This window comes from Cygnus atratus, chromosome 4 (genome assembly GCF_013377495.2).
Source record: "Cygnus atratus isolate AKBS03 ecotype Queensland, Australia chromosome 4, CAtr_DNAZoo_HiC_assembly, whole genome shotgun sequence".
NCBI classification, from domain to species: domain Eukaryota; kingdom Metazoa; phylum Chordata; class Aves; order Anseriformes; family Anatidae; genus Cygnus; species Cygnus atratus.
This window is the reverse complement of record NC_066365.1, coordinates 50,308,980-50,329,957: the sequence shown is the minus strand read 5'-3', so window position 1 is coordinate 50,329,957 and position 20,978 is coordinate 50,308,980. Positions and strand designations below refer to the sequence as shown.

Below are 20,978 nucleotides of genomic sequence, written 5' to 3'. Positions count from 1 at the left end.
CAGGGACAGACCCATACACTGCAATATCTAATAACTGTAATAGAGCAATAATGGAAAGTTTTAAAAAAAAATGAGTAGGAGAAGATATGGACAGAATATTAACCTTCATAAAGTAAGAGGCTACTCAATAACAGCTAAGAATAGGAACAGGCAAATAATGGGGCACCATCTGAGCGCTGCCACTCCTTTGCAAGGAAGTGGTTAAAGGACAAAAACATGCCTGTATTAAGAAACAATTAGAAATACAGACAATAAACATGAATAAATTGAGCAAAGAGTTATTCCAGGTACAGTTCAGTTACTGTAAGTGAAACATAATAGCCTTAGAGTGAGACTTTACACTCAAAAAAAAGAAGTAACATCCTGAACCTGCCTTAAGCCTTCTGCTATAGAATTAGAAGGCATTCAGTAACTGCCACATTACTGAAATTAACTTTATTTGCTTGTAAAAGCAGAATACCCAAACACGAAAATATTAAGTGATATAGGCTGAGGTTATACAAAGTCTGTAACAGGAATAGAAATAAACATAGTCTTTTCGTTCCTTACCATATTTCAGCAGCATTCCTCCAGCAGCTTTCACTGCCACCTTCAAATAATTTATCTAATCTTCTAGTTTCTTACCATCATATTTTACAGTGGAAAATAAAGTCCCTTTTTTATTATTAAATTTTTAACAACATTCAAAGTCTAAGTCTTCTAAAGCTGATTCAGGCACCCTAATGGTTATATTCTAAGCCACCACAACAGAGGAAGCTCTACGCTACATAAAAAGAGGCCATCTTAATCCAATACAAAATGCCTTCAATTACATGCCTCCTACCTGATCAAACTGAAGATCTTCACCTCTTTGAAGAGATCTGGACAAGAGCTTTTCCTGGAGAAAAAAAGTAAAAAGAAATATGAATCTCATGCAATCAATGAGAAAGACTCCTTCTTTCTCAGTTATATTACAGAACAAAGAAATAATAATATTTAACGTGAATACTTGCATTATTTTTCAGCTAGAACCATTTCTGAAGATATGAAGTATACTCAGAAAATAGAAAAACACAGATCTAAAATTAATTTGGTAGCATAACAGTAAAATGACCTAACGACCATCAAACAGAAAATCTTTAACAACTCTCCCAAACAGCTGGGCCTAAAGAATTGTGCTCAATGAAGACAGCTGGCAATGTGTGCCATGCTGGACTTAGAAGGAAAGCCATTCCCTTCTGAATTAGGGAGCAGTGTTGGACTGAACAACTGCTCAGTCCATTTCCAATCTGCTCTTTTCCCTGAACTGTAAACGAAATGAGCTAGAAAACCAAGTCCAGGAAAAGAAGAATGTCAGTAATAACTTCCTTTACATTTGAAATACCCTCATACAGTACAGAAATGATACAATATTAATGGAATTTAATTCTTACAATATTTCATTGCTACCAGTACCATAAAACATTCTGTTAAAAGCAGAATTCAATTATATTCATGACAAAATAATTTAGTGAGAATTACAGCTTTGAGGAAAACAACACAAACTATAATAGGTACAGCTACAAGAAATCCGATTTTTAAAGCTGGGGTATCCTGGAAAGTTAAAACCACAACGAAGTCCTGCATATAGGTTCTGAGAGCCAATGTTTTACAGGTTGACTTGCTAAACCATAAGCCAAGTGCAAAAAAGCAGGTTTTAAAGGCATACTAAAAAGCAGTCAAATACATAAAGAAGAGCATTTCCAGCTAATTAAAGACATGTTGAAGCACTTTTCACTTTATTATAAATAAATCAAAAAAATGCTATTTTTGACACAGAGAGTAAAGGAAGCGCTCAGGTAAGAAGTTAACAGCACACATCAGATTGCAGTGAGCAAACCCAGGGATTTCTGCAGGGAGGGAAGCGGAGCAGCAAGCTGGAAGAGCTGCTGAGTGCCTGCTGTGGGATGCACAGGGAGGCGTTACGCTGTCAGCAGACCGCCAGGCCGCTCTGCTCCCAGAGGCTGTGCCCAGCTAAGGCAAAGTAACTGCTCAGCAGCTCAGCGAGGGACAACACCCATGCTGTCACGCTGCTGCCGGGAATGTAAAAAGTCAATATTGGTTGGCCTTTAACTCTTGCTGGACTGAAACAGACAGACAGACTGTATGGTAAACAGATTCAAATGGGGATTGGGCATTTTTTGCACAGACAGATACAAGATGTTTCAAAGAGTAATGGGCAAGTTCAAATTTTCTTTGAATCAGAAATCCCCCCTTCCACCCTTTTTTTGGCTGCAATGGAAACTTCTACTGTAGGTGAATTCATGTTACCCATACCATGCTTTCAGATAAACCGCACAAATAATTGTAATCTTATTGATAAAGGAGGAACATGAGAAGTGTCCCACCCTATATAAACATCATATATTGCTGAATGAACTGAGGGAAAATAACTGGAAAACTGTTTCCTGAGAAGAGGTGGACTTTCCTATAAAGCGAAGTGACTTTCCCATAAAACGCTTGGTAGAAGTGAGGCTCCTTAAGCCTCCTCATGACACAATGTGTGTTTTTACCACAGTGCGACAACACTGTTATACAGGTGAACGAACACTGCGTTTACTATATCCATTGCATGTGCCTAAAACCAGACATAGCCAAACAAAAGAACACTACAAAATTGAAGTGAAATGATCCTGAGGTCTTTAGACAAGGAAGTTGATAGCCATGTCAGCAGACAGCACACTATTTTTAAGATACTTCTGAAAATTTAGCTTGTTCTGTTTTTTTCCCCATATGTAGTAATTAAGACTTCTGTACATCAAGTGTTGATAAGATTTCTAAGATTTTTGTATCAGAAAGAATGAAGAGATTACAAGTTCAGAATACTCTGTATTTTTTAACAGCATTAAAATCTAACTGCCAAAAGGTAAGTACCACTGTAGTTAATACAATGCCTACCAAACAAACATGACAGGACCAAATAAAGACTTTTTAACTCAGTCACACGTTTATCAAGGCCTTTGAATTATTTGTATGGCTTTAAAGTTCATTTTCTTTCAATGTATTTTTTCCGACACTGCTTTGTCATTGTCCCAGTTGTCTCACGTGACTTACAAAAATCTATCCAACAGCATGAAGTAAAGGTCTGGAAACTTTCACCGAATTAATAATTTAAGATTTATCTCCCTGGCTTCCTGAAGTTCAGAGAGAGATGGAAATAATAGGTCTGCATTTATCTTTTACAAGCGAAAAGAAAATAAAACGCTATTGAATTAACCAAAGAGCAGTCTGCATCTGCAGAAAAGCAGAAATGTCAACATATGGCAGGCAGCAGAGACCAGGATGTAGACGTACGTGCACTGCGCAAACAACCGCACCGGTGGAAAAAGGCAGCACCCATTGGCGCCCCTCCAGGGCTCCCCTGTGCCAGCCCCTGGTAGCCTGGACACCTCCGCGGGGCAGCGGAGCTGCTCGGGTAAAGGCAGCAAAAGTCGCATGCTTGTTTCTGTTTTCCTTCACCTGCAAAAGCTACAGGTACCAAAGAGAGGAGTGATGCTGCCTTGCACCTCATCCCTTGCCTGCGTAGCCCAAACACTTGCATTCTGTAACTCGGAGCCCGGGGCAGAAATGCAGTGTGTTGAATTTTACAGTTTTCAGACAAGCTTTTGAAAGTACCTAGAAAAGACTTGCTGCAGCACACAGTATCAGGCTTAGCAACATTTAGTTTCAACATGATGGGAAACATTTGCTAGTGCTGTCAACAGGTTTAAATATTGCGTTGGTTTTGGCTTAAACACAAGATTGAACTACAATTTAGTGAGTTAGCAGCTTACCCAGTTAACAGGGTGGTAACTTGGAGCTACCAGGTTAAACTGTCTCCGTCTGCCTTCTAACCCTCTCTGCTTACGCTCAGCCTGACAAAACATAAGGTAACTGAACCTGTCACTTATCTTTTTCGCTACTGTGGTTTGTCTCACGCCTGGGAAGGCTGGTATCAGGCCTCTCCGTTATCCTCTCTCAGCTGTGGAGGAGCATCTTAAACTACCAGAACTCAAATCTTGTTTGAGGCCCTCTTCCTTTAAAATGATATACTACTACAAAAGAGCAGAACTGATTTAAAAAGTAATAAAAGAAGGTGTATTAACTTCAATTACTCACTAAAAAGAAGGCATTCGTTCCCATGGTTACGTTTGGTACTTGAACACCTGTTCAAGTTACTGTGCTCTGAGAAACCCTTCCAGTAACTTTGGAAACTGCGGTATTAACATTTTGCAGGTAGAGAACTCTGAATTAATCACAGGCAGAGAAACCATTCAGTCATTTTTTAAAATCACAACCCGGTTCCTGAATGAAACCCACACATTTGCCAGCACACCTACCTTCCCCCTGCCCCCAGCCACTGTCCTGCTCCGAAGTTGCTGTTTTCTATCCACTTGTGTTCCCCTGCTGGCACGGTCCTCTTCAAGTTTTAAAAATAGTGCCTAGCTCCTAACTTTAATTGGTCTGTCTCCAAGCTCGATCCAACAGCCTACCTTCATCGCTTCATCTAACACATTAAACATTTATATAACACTATATATGCACACACACACACACACATATATTCTCTGTATAAACTTAATTATTTGCAGCCATGTCGTCTGACAAAATCAAATCAAACTATAACAACAAGGGACTTTCTTCCTGTAAGACCTTTTCTCCACTCTCAAGTCAGTACCTTTCCATTGCCCCTTCAGACTCTCATCATTTTATTTAAATGTCAAACACTAGAACAGAATATGCAGTATTTATCTCAAATAATACATACAAAAATAAAACCACTTCAGCACTTCCTTTCATTCAGATACCTTCAAGCATTCCCTTCCACCTCTTTGCATTATACAGGCTCAGATTGTTTAACTTTTCCCCAGCTTCTAGCACCTCTTTTAAATTGCTGGTTTTCTGCAGTCCTTCCTTCCTACCAATATAAATTCAAGAATGTTGGCTATGTATGGAAATTTACACCTGACTGCATTAAAACATATTTTAATAAATATAAAAACTTAGGAAATGAACCCAGGCAGAACTGTTAAAGACTTTCACAAGTGACTATTACATTTATCTTGCCATCAATATTTAAGTTCAGAGATTTAACTCCGAACACCCTGTGTCTACAGGAAAAATGCTCTTCAGCCCAACTGAGTTATAAAGGTGTTACAGTCTATGTCGTTTTGACAAAATGGCATACTCCCTGCTATGTTTAATGAAAGAATGAATGGTAAAATGTTGTTCAGGCTCCTTTCAGTGGAGTTACTGGCTTTTCCACTGCCAGCATCACGCCCCCCATCTCTCCTCTCAGTTCTTCATGATGAGAGGTCTTCACCCCTGACCATTTTCATGCCTGTTTTCCTGCAAATACTTCCGTGCTTTCTAATCAGACCCTCCTGAATGCTTATATCATTTTAATGTCCATAAGGAAACGGTAGAGTCATGTTTAAATTGTAGGCTTGCCTGATACACATACACATACATATTTATGCACAATGTATACGTAAGCCTGTGTGTATAAAGAAATGTTTCCTTTTCTTCAGCCTTGAATGTATTACATTTGTAGTGGAAGATGATTCGATCAGTGACACCACAAAACATGTTTAGACCCCTTTTTCTGTACTTTTGGGCTGCCTCATAACATTTTTCATGAAGTTTCAAAACTGGGGTCCAAGCACTCACACTCACCTTTTACTTTAATAGGATCACTCACAATAATAAACACTTCTGCAAGCAACTGTTGCAGAGGTCTTCCAATGTAGTTGACTTTTTAGTTATCGTTTCAAATTATTTTTTACATTTTTCCTTTGACTAAAAGGCTTTAATTTTAAGATTTCAACACCCAAAATTCATTGCATGCCAAATCTATTTTGTGTCCTTAACCTGTTTTGTCCATGAGATAATAATGCAGAAATTACAGTTCCCTGCATATGTGCAAGTTACTAATAAAGAAGTAAACTGCCTTCAAATAAAATAACTGAATCTGCATACAAATAAAAATGAAATGCACGTTGCAGGAAGTATTCCTGGTTGAACAGCATGGATAATGACCTATCCATTCTGATAGCAGAAAGTCTGTCCTATACATATTCTACCTTCAGATGATTTGAAAAACTGTATAAAGAAGCACCCCTACTCAAAAGCTAGCAGGTATAAATTAGGGACAGAACACCAGTAAGATGAAGAGATTGTGAGAGGACCAAGCATGCAGGGGATGGAAACAGGAGCTCTCATGAGAAGGGAGACCTATGCATTTGAGCATATGCCTTTCCAAACCCAAGAACAGAAACCTGGGCACTGCCCCATGGATCAGCAATTGCCAAGAAATCCATCTCACTGCAGTGACCCCCTGCACGTGAGCCCTGTCACTGTCACAAGCACTCCACGAGCTGCAGGTTGCCGCCTGCTCAGCATGGTTCTGCGTGGTGGAAACTGCTTGCCTGAAGCAACTACAAACAAGCGAAGGAATGAATAAATCCTTTCAGGAATTTGCTAAAGCACAACAGTTGCGAGGAGCAACATCTGAATTTGGACCACCACTGTATACTCAATTCAACCTGCATACAGCAAGCCATATTGCTGTACATTTCATTCTTTGTAATTATTTACTGATTTTATATGATTATCTCATCTTCAGAGCACAGGATGGCGAGGTGATTACAGCGAATGGTAACTAAGGTGTGCATCAGTTGCATTAAAAAATTCAAGCAGTACGTAGGAAATAAGGCAGGGGAACATAGGACAGTTAAACTCTTACAGCTATTCAAAGCTATTTGTAGGAAATAGACACCTAGCACAAAGGGTTACTTGACAGTGTGCCTGTAGCATCACATGATCTTGATACCATGCCTTTGGCATAGCAGAGTCATGAGCACAGCCCACTTATGTTTTGTGAGAGAGGCAAGTCCACAAAAACAATTAAGGAAAACATTCAAAACATGTTTATGCTGCGGAAATATGTTTAATAATTGCAGGTACACAAAGTTAAAAGGTTATTAACATTTTAAATTTTAAATTTTTGCAATTGTATCCAGTAAATTAGTGATTTTGTAAAATAATTACTTTTTAAGACTAATGGGTGCCTTTACGTTTCCCATTTAACTTTAGGACTGCAAACTACTTGCGTATATAAAAAAAAAAAAACACCTTAAAGGGATACTAATACTAATACTGAATCACTGAATCATAGCTCAAGCAAACTAAAGATCACATTTGCATGAAGTTTCCAGTTTAAAAATAAATCATTTATTTCAAGAGCATGCTGTCTGCATTACGAACAGAATTTTACCTAATCTGTGATAGCTACTGGCTCCTACATTCTTCAAAGTGTTGGTGTCACTGCTAACATGACTTGGCAAAACACACCAAACACATCTTTCCTTGAAATTATACTTTCAAAAAATTATTATTTCAAAGAAATATCAACAGGAAACATGCTTCATAGTATTAATGTAGGAACATTTTTTTTGCTGTCACTATTTCCTTTTGTAACTTTACAGAACTTTGGGATATTAAGAGGCCTTGTTTCCAGTAACCACTTAAAACAGTTTTGAAGGAAGTCAATAAAACATAATCCAGGCAGCAACCCTGTTTGCAGAGGCCTATTTATTGTTGAAGTAATCCCTTAGAAAAGTCAACAATATCTGCCGATGTTTTTTTCAGTAGCCATATATATATTGGCCATAATACATTAGCTTGTTTCAGAAGAAAGAAAAGCAGAACCATTTCAAGGGATACTATGGAAAAAAAGGACTCACCAAAGGTTCAGCCATTACAACTTCAATTTTCTTTTCAGCTTGAACAGCAAATTCAGCGAAGAGGCTTTTGATGACATACTCGCCAGGTTTGACATCTGGATCAATAGTAATGTTAGACATGATGATGCCTCTCTTTTCCCAGGTGGAAACAACACTTGGAGAAACTCTGCGTTTATTTACTCTGCTGGGTGGCGTGGAGGCTATAGGAAAAAAAGAAGAAAAAAAAAAGCTATAAATCAGAGCTTCTAAACGCTGTCACTTTTTTTCTTCCCCATCCACCACATACACATATTCACACAGTAAATACTGTAACCCAGAAGGAGGAAATAACTAGTTATAACATCCAACAAGCCTTTTTCAATTTTTACTTTGCTTTAGATAGGGAATTCCACTCTGAAGTTGTATAAGGGAGCACAATGTAAATTCTTTCTGTTACTGATAAAATGCAAAATTGTCTTAAGATGTGTGAACAGCCCCATTCTGAACACAATTGGATGATGGTCATGATAAAGTTTAGAGCCTTTAATGTCTGGACTCTTTAGTTCAAGTATGATTAAAAGTCAAAAAGGTTCTATTTAAAGAGCTATCTCTCTATATTGAGAGACACATCTGCTTGACTTGATTTTTATAAACCATCTGTTAAGTCCAAAGTTCTACTTAGTCTCCACTGATCTTCAAAAGAAGTATCTCTTGGCACTTTTTGTCACTGAGCTGATTTTCTCCTAAAAAGAATGCAAGCTCCTTCTAGACATGTCATACTCACTATTTTCTCCACACTCTAGTGACAAACCTGGAAGACTTTCTCCTTATCAGAAAAATGAATTAATTGATCAATATACACAGTATATATACCACTGGATATACTAGTCTCTTTTCAACAGTTAGAGCTTTCACTCCTATACTGAAATTGCCAACATGCTACATATGCATAACATTTATCCAGTTTTATTTTTCCTAAGCACTCAAAAGTATTTCTATATTATTACAGCTAACACTCAACGTGAATGCAGTATCAAAAATTAGATATCACAACTCACTTTTGTGTTTAACACATTCATGACAATTAGAGTAAATAATCACAATTTTTGTCATGCACGCAATAAATCAAAATACTTATTGGTATCTCTAATGATGCCACAGATCTACCCAGAAAGTCTGATATTTCTCTAGTATGTTCCGTATCTGTAGTTTGTTGTTTTTTTAATGACATTAGTAACTGATATCAAGAATTCTTTCCTATTGATACTGAGATTTTCTTTTCCTATGATGATTGTTTAGAGGGCTTAGACTCAGTGTATTTTATTGTATCACGTACTGCGATTTGCTCATGTAAGCCTTGCTAGACTTTTCGTGGTTAAAATGTGTCAAGATGCACTTGGCCAATTTTGATTAATATTCAAGATTTTTATTTGTTTCATTTGTTCATTTGTAAATGTGCAATTCCTATTAGCTAAATATCATCCACAGCTTTCATTCAACATTTTCTCATTCTTCATCTCTTTCATGAGAATACTGGTTACCATAAAAATGAAGCCTTTTGGTCCTTCACTTAGAACCTTCCCAAGTTTGCCTGCAAGCCATTCCAAATTTCTTCTGTCACTCCAGAAGGTTATGTTTTACATAATGCAGATATCCTCAACTTCCAAAGAAAGTATCCATTTACCAAATGCAATACAGAAGTTATCAACAATTTAGCACGAGTGAAAACACAGGAATGGTCATAACTACCTCAGTCTGTAATGAAAAAGGAAGATTTCTTTGCTTAAGCTTGTTAGTACATGACCTGTGTTTTTCCCCTAAGTATCTCTTGCACAAACCTGCTGCTTGATCAAATCACCATTGTTAAGAAAAGATAAGCAGTATAGTTCGAGTAAGACGTATTATTTCCTGCATGCAAGTTGCCGTATGCCCTCTTAGAGACAGGAAGGAATTGCCAAGGTCACGCAGCCAAGCTGCCAGTAATCGGGGCCACCTTAGGTGACACACCAGAACGACCCAGCTCACGCTCTGCACACACGCATGCATGCCATGTGCCACAAAGTGCTTCTGAACGCCCTGTAATGCTTTAATCAACTCTTTGATCTTGGGAGCAGAGGTTCTAGAAGACACTGAAAAGCAAGTGCCACACAATGCAGGCAATGAGAGTTTGGAGATCCTGCTGTGTTCCAGATCCCCACCGTGGAAATTTCCTACAGCAAAGTACACAAAGGCTTTAGGGAAGAAACCAAAGTGCACAGTACAAAGAAAGACAACAACCCAGAACATCCGACTTCAAAGAAAAGAGTCTTTCTTATCCCAGATCTGATGATCCGCTTATCCCTCAGCACAGGGCATAAACATGTTGGGCACTTGAAGAAAAAAAAAAATACACACACGTTTTGTTTCAATACAATTACTGCATGCATCCTCCAGAACGCATGCTTCTGTCATTCTCAAACCCTGATACTTCCAAAGGCAACAAAGGAAATGAAAGAGATCCATTACGGGTCAAGAATGAGAGCACAAAGGTTTGAAGAGAGAAAAGGGGAAAAGAAGGAATACATCCTCCCTGGCCACAGCAGGTAGCAAACACAAACACCAAGTTCCTGAGCTTTACAAAACAGAAAAATGTTGCAACACAGAGATTTTGAACTCGCCTTTCATATCTGTCTAGAGATGAACAAAAACCAACAACGAAAAAACACCACCACCACACACACCAAGTACGTAGTTTGTAAAGACAAACAACTAATGACTTTAGGTACTAAGGTACATAATAAAGCACCTAACAGATACTACACCTTTCTATCCCAACAGAATATTAGGAACTATTAGGAATAGTTCCTTCTATCCTAAATATGAGCGTTTATAGAAATCTGAAGCTTTGTTCTACTCAACAGTGAGGTTTTGGGCTCTCTTGTTTTAAATCACATATTGAAGCTAACAGACTGACAAGGCACGGGAGCAGTTTGACTCCTCCTTCGAGCCCCGCTGGCCCTGTCTGGGCAGAAGGACGTTACCGAAGCAGCTGCCTCGGCTCCTCCTGGCCTTACTGAGCGCAGCGTGCCACGACCACCCGGGGACCAGGACGGAGGGCCAGCGACACAGGCCATCGCTCTGGCCCTGCCCATGCTCCTCAGCAGCAAGAAGCTGCAACTTCACCGGCTCTTGTGTCTCTCTACACGGATACTGAGCAGGAGTAAGATACTCCTTAACCCCTGAATGAAATCTGACTTTGCCTTTAAATAGGCAAGCTGGAACAGTGTATTAACACAAAACATTTTTGTCTCCAGTTTTTAAAAGATGGCCTTAAAAAGCCCTTGTCATTAAAGAATCAGGAAAACATTGAGAACTGATCATCATCAAACTGCTCTCTTCACTTGTCACAGAACAACATGGTGAGACCCCCCTGAGCCTCCCCGCCTCCAGCTCGCAGCCTCCCCTCACAGGAGGGGTGCTCCAGGCCCTCCTGCACCTCGGTGGCACTCTGATGGACTCCTTCCAGTGTGTCCATGTCTCTAATGTTTTATGCTATTAGCTTTAACACGTTAAGTTTCAAAGCTGCAATCAGCTTCTCCTGCTAGGGATGAGCTTCTAAGGCTGTTTACGTCGACCTAAAAGCAGGCGGAAGGCAGACAAAGCCCCAGGCCGCCTCTCTCACACCTGCAGTGCCGCTCCTGTGACAGCACAGGAAATTCACTCAAAATGAGAAAACCAGACAGAAACCTAACCCTAGAAAGAAGCAACCAGTCCAGCTTCCAGAACCAGTGCAGAGATTGCAGTGGGCACGGCCATGAAGCCAGGCTGCAGCACAGCACCCTTGGATCCCCACGGACCCTGCTACTCGGCTATAGCTTCGTGCAGCCCCCTTTGATGGGGCGAGCAGCACGACTGTCAGAGGATGCAAACCCCTCAACTATTTCCTGCCCTCTGCCACCCTCCCGTGCAAACAAGCACCATGTGCATCTGTGCAAAGAACAGACATGGAAAAAAAGCACCATAAATATTATTTTTTTCCCAGGTTAATTTAGACACAATCACTTCTCCAATTTGTTCACCACACGGACACGCATATGTTTGTGACAGCACCTTGCTTGACATGTCACTGCGGTGTTCACACACACACACCAATGCTTCAGTTGGTAATGAACCTCCTCACCCCACCCCAGCCCACAAAAAAGGAAAAGAAAAAAAAAAACAAGAAAAAGGGAAAAGAAAAAAAAAAAATGTCAAACTGCAGCAGTTGTAAACACTGCCATGAGAAGATTACAAATATCTTAGATTTGCTAAAGTGCCACCATATTCAAATAACTGGACAAAAGGCTAGGGTTTACTACTTTCATCTGCAAACTTGCTGAGGACTCTTAATGATTCCTACCCTGCATTTGACAATGGCTGTGGTTTTAACTGCTATGTAAAACCAGTACATTAGTTTAACACAAACAGGAAAAAAACACATAGGAGGGAAAAGGGGAGGGAGCTCGTCTGTGTTTAATAAAAGGATATATACACAGTAGTTCTTTAAAGGAAAGCCAAAATCTATTATCAGATTTCTTAACTAGGTCAAACAACATTATATCTGGTATAATTATGTTCAGTGGGATTCATTTACTCACGAACTTGCAATTGATAACATTGTGAAAAGGGGTCTATGTGGATTTTAAACAGCATAATGAATGGAGAAATCTCATTATAGGACAGGACTAAATAAATTCTTTCTACTATTCTCTGCCACTAAAGCATAATCCGTTCCCTGCTCTTAGCTGCCTGAGAAAATATAAGTTTCAAACAGTGTTTTAAAGCTTAAAATTATGGAAGCCTCCAGAATTTCAGACGAAATCTGGAACTAAAAACCATACCACTTGCAACAGTCCAAACCCAAAAAACAACTTTCATAAAACACTGGACGCTATTCACTTGAAACAATATCCTGTTTGTTTGTTCCGATGGGAGCTGGTGCTACGTGGGAATCTGGAAGCAAGCGCCCCTGTCGAGCTGTAGGAAATCTCTGTTACGGTATTGTTTGGTTGCTAGGGCCACACCAAATTGTTTGGATAGTTTCAAGGAACAGTAAAACAATACAAAAGATAATTAGGCGGACAACGTACGCCTAGGTCAAAAGGCAACACACGCTGATGGATGTTAAATTAGAAACAAAACCGTTTCATGGTAAACACAAGAGTCCAGACCTCTGAAAGTTTACTTAATACCCAAGTCAATATTAAAGAATGGTATTTTTATCATCCTGCTTCTCTCTCCGTATAGCCCAAACACATTGAACACATCCTCATGGCTGAGGACATAAATAGCATCCCACTGGCACCGAGGAGGTTACTCGGGATTCAAACACACCGAGCAGGTACCAAAGGTGTCAAATGCAAGTCAGCCCACGACAGCCTCTGAGTGCATCGTACTCTGTGGCTGATAGGAAATGAGGATTTGCAGCTTTTGTATATGTCTTGGTAGTACTTAACACTTAGCCAAGTGTTGGCCCTTCATACCTACTTTCAATAAGTTATTCATGTATTTTAACTGAAATTTGCTCTATTTTAGTTGCTATTGTTTCTCAGGAAGCTGGAATGGTCAAACTGAAGCAGAACTTCCGCAAGATATCTGCCCTCTTCCAGATACCTGAAAGTAAATCTAGAATTATTATTATTTATTTTAAATAAGGAAACCAACTATAAAACAAGGATACCAAACACACTTTTGAGAAGGACTCCACCATCTTCAGCAAGCAGATTACATCCTTAGTTGCTATTTTTAAGCTCATTGCTAAGGTAGTAAATCATTTTATATGGCTTACATTTAACGATTCATCTTCTTTATTATTATTTTTGCGGCACAGATAGTATCACTGCTACTTTGGGCTTCCTGTGATAGTTGCTGCAGAAGATAGCTTGAAAATCCAACTGACAATGAGAAAATTCTAAAGACTGAAAATATTATCTGTGTAGTTACTTAACAGAATTTTAATTAAGCTCTTTGTCTCCTGCTCTGATAAACATCCAGACTATTTTATCCTACCTCACAGAAGTGATATTAATATACATGGAAACATATCTGTAATAATTGTTAGTATGCTTTACAGCAAAAAATCTTCACTTGTTTTACTGGAGAAACCATTTTTTTCCTAATAAGGAGACTGATGCTCAGAAGACATGATCTAACATGCCTAGTAATCACCAACATGCTACGAGCAGAGCCAAAAAGTTAAACCTAGGTTTGCTATGTCTCAGCTAGTGGTCTATTTTCCAGAGCAGACAGCTTATTCAAAAGCCTTAACCTCATCATTGTTTTGCAGTTCTCCAATTCCTATATACCATCAGGTTTCTATTGCTTCCAAAGTCTCCTTACTCACAGAAGTGGAAAAAATCTCATTTCCATGAATATTCTTCGTGGTTTGAATGAAATGGTGAACTTTTTAGTGAAGACTACAAAGTTTAACATCTACTTCCCTCATAATAGATGCACTTTCCAAATCTTAGCCTCCAGCCTAGAGATCATATACAAAGAAAAAGCAATTCTAAAAACAATCTAACAAAAATTTCTGAACAAAAGAAATGGAGTACATCTCCAATGGAGGTGAGATTTCAGAACAGAGTAAACGAAAGGGAAAAAAAAAATCTTTTTCTTTGTGGGGGGCTATGAAATAGCAGTGATTAAAATAATTGGAGCATACCTTAAATGATCTGTTTTTCAGTCATGTTCACTTAAGTCACTTAGACTTGCCTTCAGAGCAGTGACGGGAGGATGCAGCTGCTATCCATCCATCCGGTCGGTTTACCTGGGTTGCGGAAGCATGTGAGCTCCAGAACTGCCAGAGGAACTTCCCCGGCTGCTGTCTAAACTACGCACCAGCAGCAGTGCTGCACGGAGCCTGTTTGCAGGTTGGATTTGTTGCCCTATGAGCTCTCGCTGCACTGAGCCCCAGCTGCCCCCAGGCACAGCCAGCACCACCAAACTCATTGGCTCTGGGCGGCTCCTTAGCTCGCCAGCATCCCCAAAGTGCTGGAGTCAGCTCAGGTCAGAGACTGCAACAGAAAGCCTCTGCATCCGTCAAGGGTGGGAAATGCCAGCACGGAGATGCCAGCTGCTGCCCAGCTACAGTGCAAGTGGCACTGGGCTCGCCACAGTGACCCACGGGGCTCAGGCTGGCTCTTGGCGGAGATGGCGGTCACTTCTGCACTATCCTGTGTTTTTCCAGATGTTCCCATTTATTTCACCAGCACTCATTTACCAGCAAACGTTACTTGTGCCAACAGATTGTAACTGCGCTAACAGATTATGGCAAAAGGAAAGAAAAATCGCAGACTTGTAAAATATACATATGTATTTATTTTAATCACTTCCAGTTATAAATGGAACTGGCTTAGTTCAGCTGTATGGTTCGGTGCAATGTTTGTAAAGCCAAGTCAAATCTTTCAGCAAGAGGAAGTTGTATATATATGGATAACTTCCCCTCCGCTTCCAAATCAGAACTTGCATTTTTACTTCTGCAGTAAAAATATTTCCTTATTGACAACTAATCTAAGGATATAAATACATCCTAGACAGGGTATGGAATAAAGAAACATAAACGAATATTGCATCAATCAATGGAAGATGCATTTATTTCTTTAAGTTGCTAACCAAGCATATGGCTAAAATGCAATGGATGCCCTGGGAAGGAATAGAGAAAGTTCCTGAGCGTATTGTGGAAACTGGTACCATGACAGCTGAGCTTTCAAGTGGATTCAAAGAAGACAAAACAAAAACCTCACAGCAATCTTCTGAAGTTTCACTGTACAAATAATTTTTCTACTCCCAACAAATAAGGATGTCCTTGCTTTATGGAAAGTTGACTCAGCTAGAAGAAGAGATGTCAATGTCTAGTTACAGGTACTCACACGAAGCTTGTTTTTGCCTTTCAAAGTCTCTGAAAACAGATGAAAGAAATTTAATCTTAGCTTTCCCAAAATACAGACAATGTCTGCTGGTAAGCTGCAATACAAATATTATCCCAGGCCAACACAGGGACACGGCACAAGTTCTAAGGCACAAAATCTTAGTTTGGTAGTACCTAGCTTTCCGGGTGTCTGGGCCAGATTACACTCCCTTTGCAGATACAGTCGTGCTGCTGATCTTCACATTTCAAGTTCTTACAAAGTAGTTCTGTTCTTCCACAGATTCAGCAGTCTTTTTCTCCACCACTGTTAAAACCTCTGAGACTTTAATTCAGAATTTGTAACTTTTTGATCTTTCACTTGGCATAATGCTTTCTAGAAATCTAAAAAAACAGTCTCTACTGAGGGAAAAAGGAAAAGAGAAACAGAAATACTACTTCAAAGTTCTTCTTTATAAAAATCAATTTAGGGTTAGAAGAAAAAATCTCCCCTTATTCTTTCCATACCTATGGTAATGGTCTGAGATGCCTGAAGTCAGCCTCCTGTGTGTTGAACATGCACAAGTCACGGAAGGTAAGGTCCCTGTCCTCCTTCTACACTCCTCCCCACCAGCATCTTCTGGAGAGTTGTTGCTATATTCTCTGCCCCACAGCAGCTTTCTGCCTTTTCTGTACTAATCTGCAGGCACTCTTTGGGGAAGTGTTCTGAAGAAAACAAGAAATCCTTCTCACCTACTTGCTTTAATGACTGAGCAAATTCTAACCAGCAAACGTTCTGATTCCTGTACTGGACTTTGTATCTTGCAGTCTCATCCCCAACTTATTTTGAGAAGTCTTAAAATGAAATAGCTATTTCTTCCCCAAAACTCCAGAACAAGTGAAGATGAAATAAATTAAAAGATAAAATTCAGAAAAATATTCATAAGTACTTCTTTTGCCTAAATTCAGGTACTTGAGAAGAGAGAAACTGGACCAGGAATTTCTGCAAGTAATTCCTACTGACTTTGCCACTTCTTAACAAGGACTGCACTCGTCATTCCTCCTACTTTTATACGTAGATGAGAAGCAGCAACCCATCACAACCTTTCTAAACTTCTCTCATATGTGGAGAAAGGAGTACTACCGAATCGCAAAATACAAGATTAAGTGTTTAGCCCAGGGATAAGCTCTTCTTCAGGTCAAAAGAAAAAAGGACCACAACCCTTAAAAACTCATAGCAGAGTAATGCATGTTAACCTTATACTGTAAATAGAGAAGCCGCTTCTCTATGGGATTGTGGTTCAACAGGAAGAAGAGCCATGCATATCGCATAGAAGCATCTGAATCACAGGTGCAGATATTTTATACCTATGGAAGGCAGAAAACACAGATTCTTTTCTTACAAAGTATCATGGCTGAAAAGGGGGTCGGATCTGCCATTCCGAAAAGTGTCAGGACCTCTAGGGCAGCCGTCAGGAAAGGACTAGCAGTTGCTGCTGGGCTTTCAAACACTCACTCCACCTGCTGAGAACATCAGACGTGAGAGGCTGCTACAAGCTGCAGTCTCAAAGACAGCTGCTGCAGCTCACCCCATCTCCTGTGCGACATAATTCTCACCTAGTCGGTATGAGATAGCAGGGGAAAATGTGTCACCTATGACACATGTAGCTACCTTGGCAAAGAAGAAATTGAAAATCAAACAAACAAAACCAGAAGATATCACTAGAATGTATGTCAGACCAATTTTACATATTTATATTTTAAAAAATTTTCAACTTCACAAGAGCTAGAACCCAGATAGGAAATACTGGCTGAGATTGTTACGAGTACATGCAAGAAGAATTACAACTCACTGTGTCAACCGCTTTACAGAACCTTTTATGGTAGGCCATATATGCAGACTACAATCAGGAAAAAAAGAAGAAATTCATGAGTAAGTTGGATAGCATAAGGTGCCAAAAGGCCAAACCATACACACGCAATTTGAAAACAACATGACAAAGCACAAAGATTTAGCAGGAGGAAAAGGAAATTGATTTGAACTAAATTGTCTCAAGTCCTGCCCAGTCATTCTTGATTACAGCATGACATCAGGAAATCCTGAGCATTAAGATGTCAGACCATTAAAACTTCAGTTTATATAATTCCTTCTCTAAAACAACTGCCAGAACAGAAAGCCTCTTCAGATAAACCATTTTAATTAATGAAAAAACAATTTAGAATTTCAAGAAATCTTCACTTAGGAAAGGCATCAAAATTATTTCACAGCATGCTTCAAAACTGCTAATATATTTAACATGTTTTGCTTCAGTCACAGAAAGCTGTTCTCAGGCAGGATGAGCTTAAAAGAATATAAAGCATAAGTTAGTCTTGTCTCTTTCACCTGCACCTAGTCTGGAACATAATCCGCCTTCTATGGAAGTAGCATAGTGGCAGGAATGTAAAGGATCAGTGCTGTTACGTTAAATTCCCAGTGGTAATTTTCAGAAACACACTCACTGTCCTGAAGTTTTATACAACTGTAGCTTTCAACTAGATTTAAAGCTGCACACGTAATAATGCAAGTTAATTTTAACATGTGAATTCTTGCTGGAGAACACTTCTGTATCAAGTTACACACTTCTCACAGACAAGACACCCCACCAAGTGCACATCTGTTACCTAGGGCCTTCTTTCACAGCAGACTTCGTATCTCGACTTAACACAACCTACTGTCAAAACACTGTGCACAGCACCAGCGAAGTACCAGCGCTGCGCTGTCAAGTAACAGAGATACATATCCTGACACCTCAGTTTCCTTCAAAATATTAAACCGAGCATATGTAACTGAGCAAGTTCTGCTTACTTACAAATTTGGTATTCCCTCAGAACAGTAAAAGCGTAAGAATAAAAAACCTTAAGGCTGTTTCTTAACTTGTTCCTGTATCTTAATGTTGGACTTTTGCAGTGTAAGTCACACCTCCAGTAAGAATGCAAACAAAGAAGCTCTTCTACTCCAGGGTGATTAAACTGCTGAAGTGCTTACCATACTACTAATTGTAAAGAGCAGTATCTGTTGGATATTTCTCATTTAAAATAATTACTGCAATAGGACTAATGATTACAGCTTTCTTTTAAACATGGAATTGTGCAACTTTGATTTCTGTTGGTTCTTCTGATCCACCTGCCAGTAGGAAACCACAAACCAAGCCACCACACTAAGTGGGGGCCAGCTGTATTCCCTAGCTTTCAAAGGGAACTATTAGCTCGGGCTCGTGGCCATACCAGCCGTGGTTATCATGCTTTTAGACAGCACTGTGCAGTCACTTAATGGCAGAGAGGCTGCAGCCTGCAAAAGCCCTGCAGATGTTTCCTTAATCCCTCTGTTCTAATTTCTGGAGTCAAAAGGACAACTGGAAGGAGCTCAGCTCAGGTATCTAGCTAGCTATAGGACACCGATTCCAAGGATTCATGCCATCAGATTTTTCTCTATAACCACTAGTAGTCAGAACTTTCTCTGATGACGAAGAGAAATTTGGTACCATCCCATGGCTCACTGCTAGGTTCCCAGACTTGCTGCAGCATCTACCCAAACATCACCAGTAAGAACCCAAAAACAAGACATCCATTTCAACCTAACATGTATGTGTATAATCCTATAGATTATATAAATCACCCAGATTCCTACAGAGTGAATTTAAGCTTCCCAGCCGTGGTTTGGTTTCTCCCAGGTTCCTCTCACGAGTTACAGGTTGCACTTTGAGCACCACAGAAGAAAACACAAAGGAGGCAAAGGTAACAGGCCAGGACAGTAGAAAGAGAATTACATTTACAAGTGCCTATTCCAGATTTTCATATACACTGTTCTTCAGGTTAAGGAAATGCATTTATGAGATTGAACTTACTCTAAGTAACTACTTTATTTTTATGATATGCTCATTACATTAATATGAAGGGAAGCGTGAACTAAATCCTAAATCTCAAGCTTTAAGCAGTAGTACCTAAAAAATAAAATCAAGGTCTGAACATAGCACTGAAGGAACACACTGATACATGCTTCCACAGACAACTTAATTCTAACATTTATCGATGCATACATATCTTCTCTGATGAGGTTTTGTTTCCTTTTAAAACACTAATAGATACACATAGAAAAAAAATCCTCAAATAAGCTCGAAGTGATCCTAGGCATGCTGTGCTAACCAGCAAGCAGAAAAAGAAACTTAAATGCCTTCTTTCACTTACCTAATTCACATTTCTCTGGAAAAACAGAACTCCCCACCCTCCCTTTGAACGATTGAAGATATTTAACAACAAAAACACTACCAACACAAGCTGCAAGTGGGTATTAAAAAAAAAACATTGATCCATTGTACTGAAAGACAAAACAACAAAATGCTCAACAAATTTATGTTTGGTCCTAGTTCAAAATAGAATGTCAGAAGCCATCAGCTTTTGCAAGGAGTTTTCTGGCCCTGCACAACGCAAGGCAGTTTGTTTAAAATCCCCCTCCCTCCCCCTGCTTGCTCTTTCCTTGTGAGGACAATTCCAGCTCCCTGTAGAAAGAGGAAAAGACTTTTTTTCCTCATTATGCTCATTATCCTCAATTATCCTCATTAGTGTCAAACTGATACCTTTCCTGAGTTAATGCAAAAAGTAATGAATATTGGTAGCTTTGCTGTAAAAAGGTATTTTAGAAAAAAAACTCTGGAGCGTCAGTTGTAAAGTCATCAATAACTTCAAATTGCGTATCATTAAAAGTTGTTTAAAAATCTATAAAGGAACCAAATGAGTTTCTTCTAATATGCTCCATATAAACATATTAATATTTCAGATGAAAACTACTCCAACAAGTTAAAGCTTGAAATATTACATTAGCCCTGACTGGGCACTCCCCCATCTTTTTAAGTAAGTGCCTAGTGAAGCATCCAGAAACATTTTAATAGTATTTCTGATATTGTGATATGGTTTGAAAATTAAAGTGCAAAATATCAGCTACACAAGGTTAAACAAGAAAAAGGAAATTAAAAAAAAAAATGCACAAACAAATGCATTTGACCCCTGGAACACGCTCAAGCATACACCAACCAGGGTTAGAGCAGGTCCCATGCATTAAATATCTGTTTCAGGAAAGAACAACAGATTTCTGTCCGGATTCTGTCAGTTTTGCCTTGCAATCCTCCATAGGAACATATGAGCTGATAGGGGAAATAAACCAGTGAAGACTAACTCAACCTGCCAAATTTAACACAAAGATGCCAAGGAGAAAAAAGGATACAACATTTTCAAAAGCATATATTTTCCTAAGTTTGTTGAGAAGGAAAAACAAACACTTTTTCCATACCCTGTCAACTGCCTAACTTTAATTGTAAAAAAAAAAAGAACACCATATTCTGAACACACTCCCTAAATAC

The 20,978-nt window shown here is 39.3% G+C and overlaps 1 protein-coding gene across 4 annotated transcripts in view; it reads right to left on the bottom strand.

Annotated features, from left to right (window-relative positions):
* FRYL (FRY like transcription coactivator) overlaps nucleotides 1-20,978 on the bottom strand; it is a 172,230-nt gene that overhangs the window by 91,971 nt on the left and 59,281 nt on the right. For all 4 annotated transcript variants that reach the window (XM_050710200.1, XM_050710201.1, XM_050710203.1 and 1 more), the window contains 2 exons: nucleotides 7,743-7,942; nucleotides 824-877 (listed from right to left, as the gene is read on the bottom strand). In XM_050710200.1, the coding sequence (XP_050566157.1) occupies nucleotides 824-877; nucleotides 7,743-7,942 (254 nt within the window). The remainder of the gene's footprint in view (nucleotides 1-823; nucleotides 878-7,742; nucleotides 7,943-20,978) is intronic.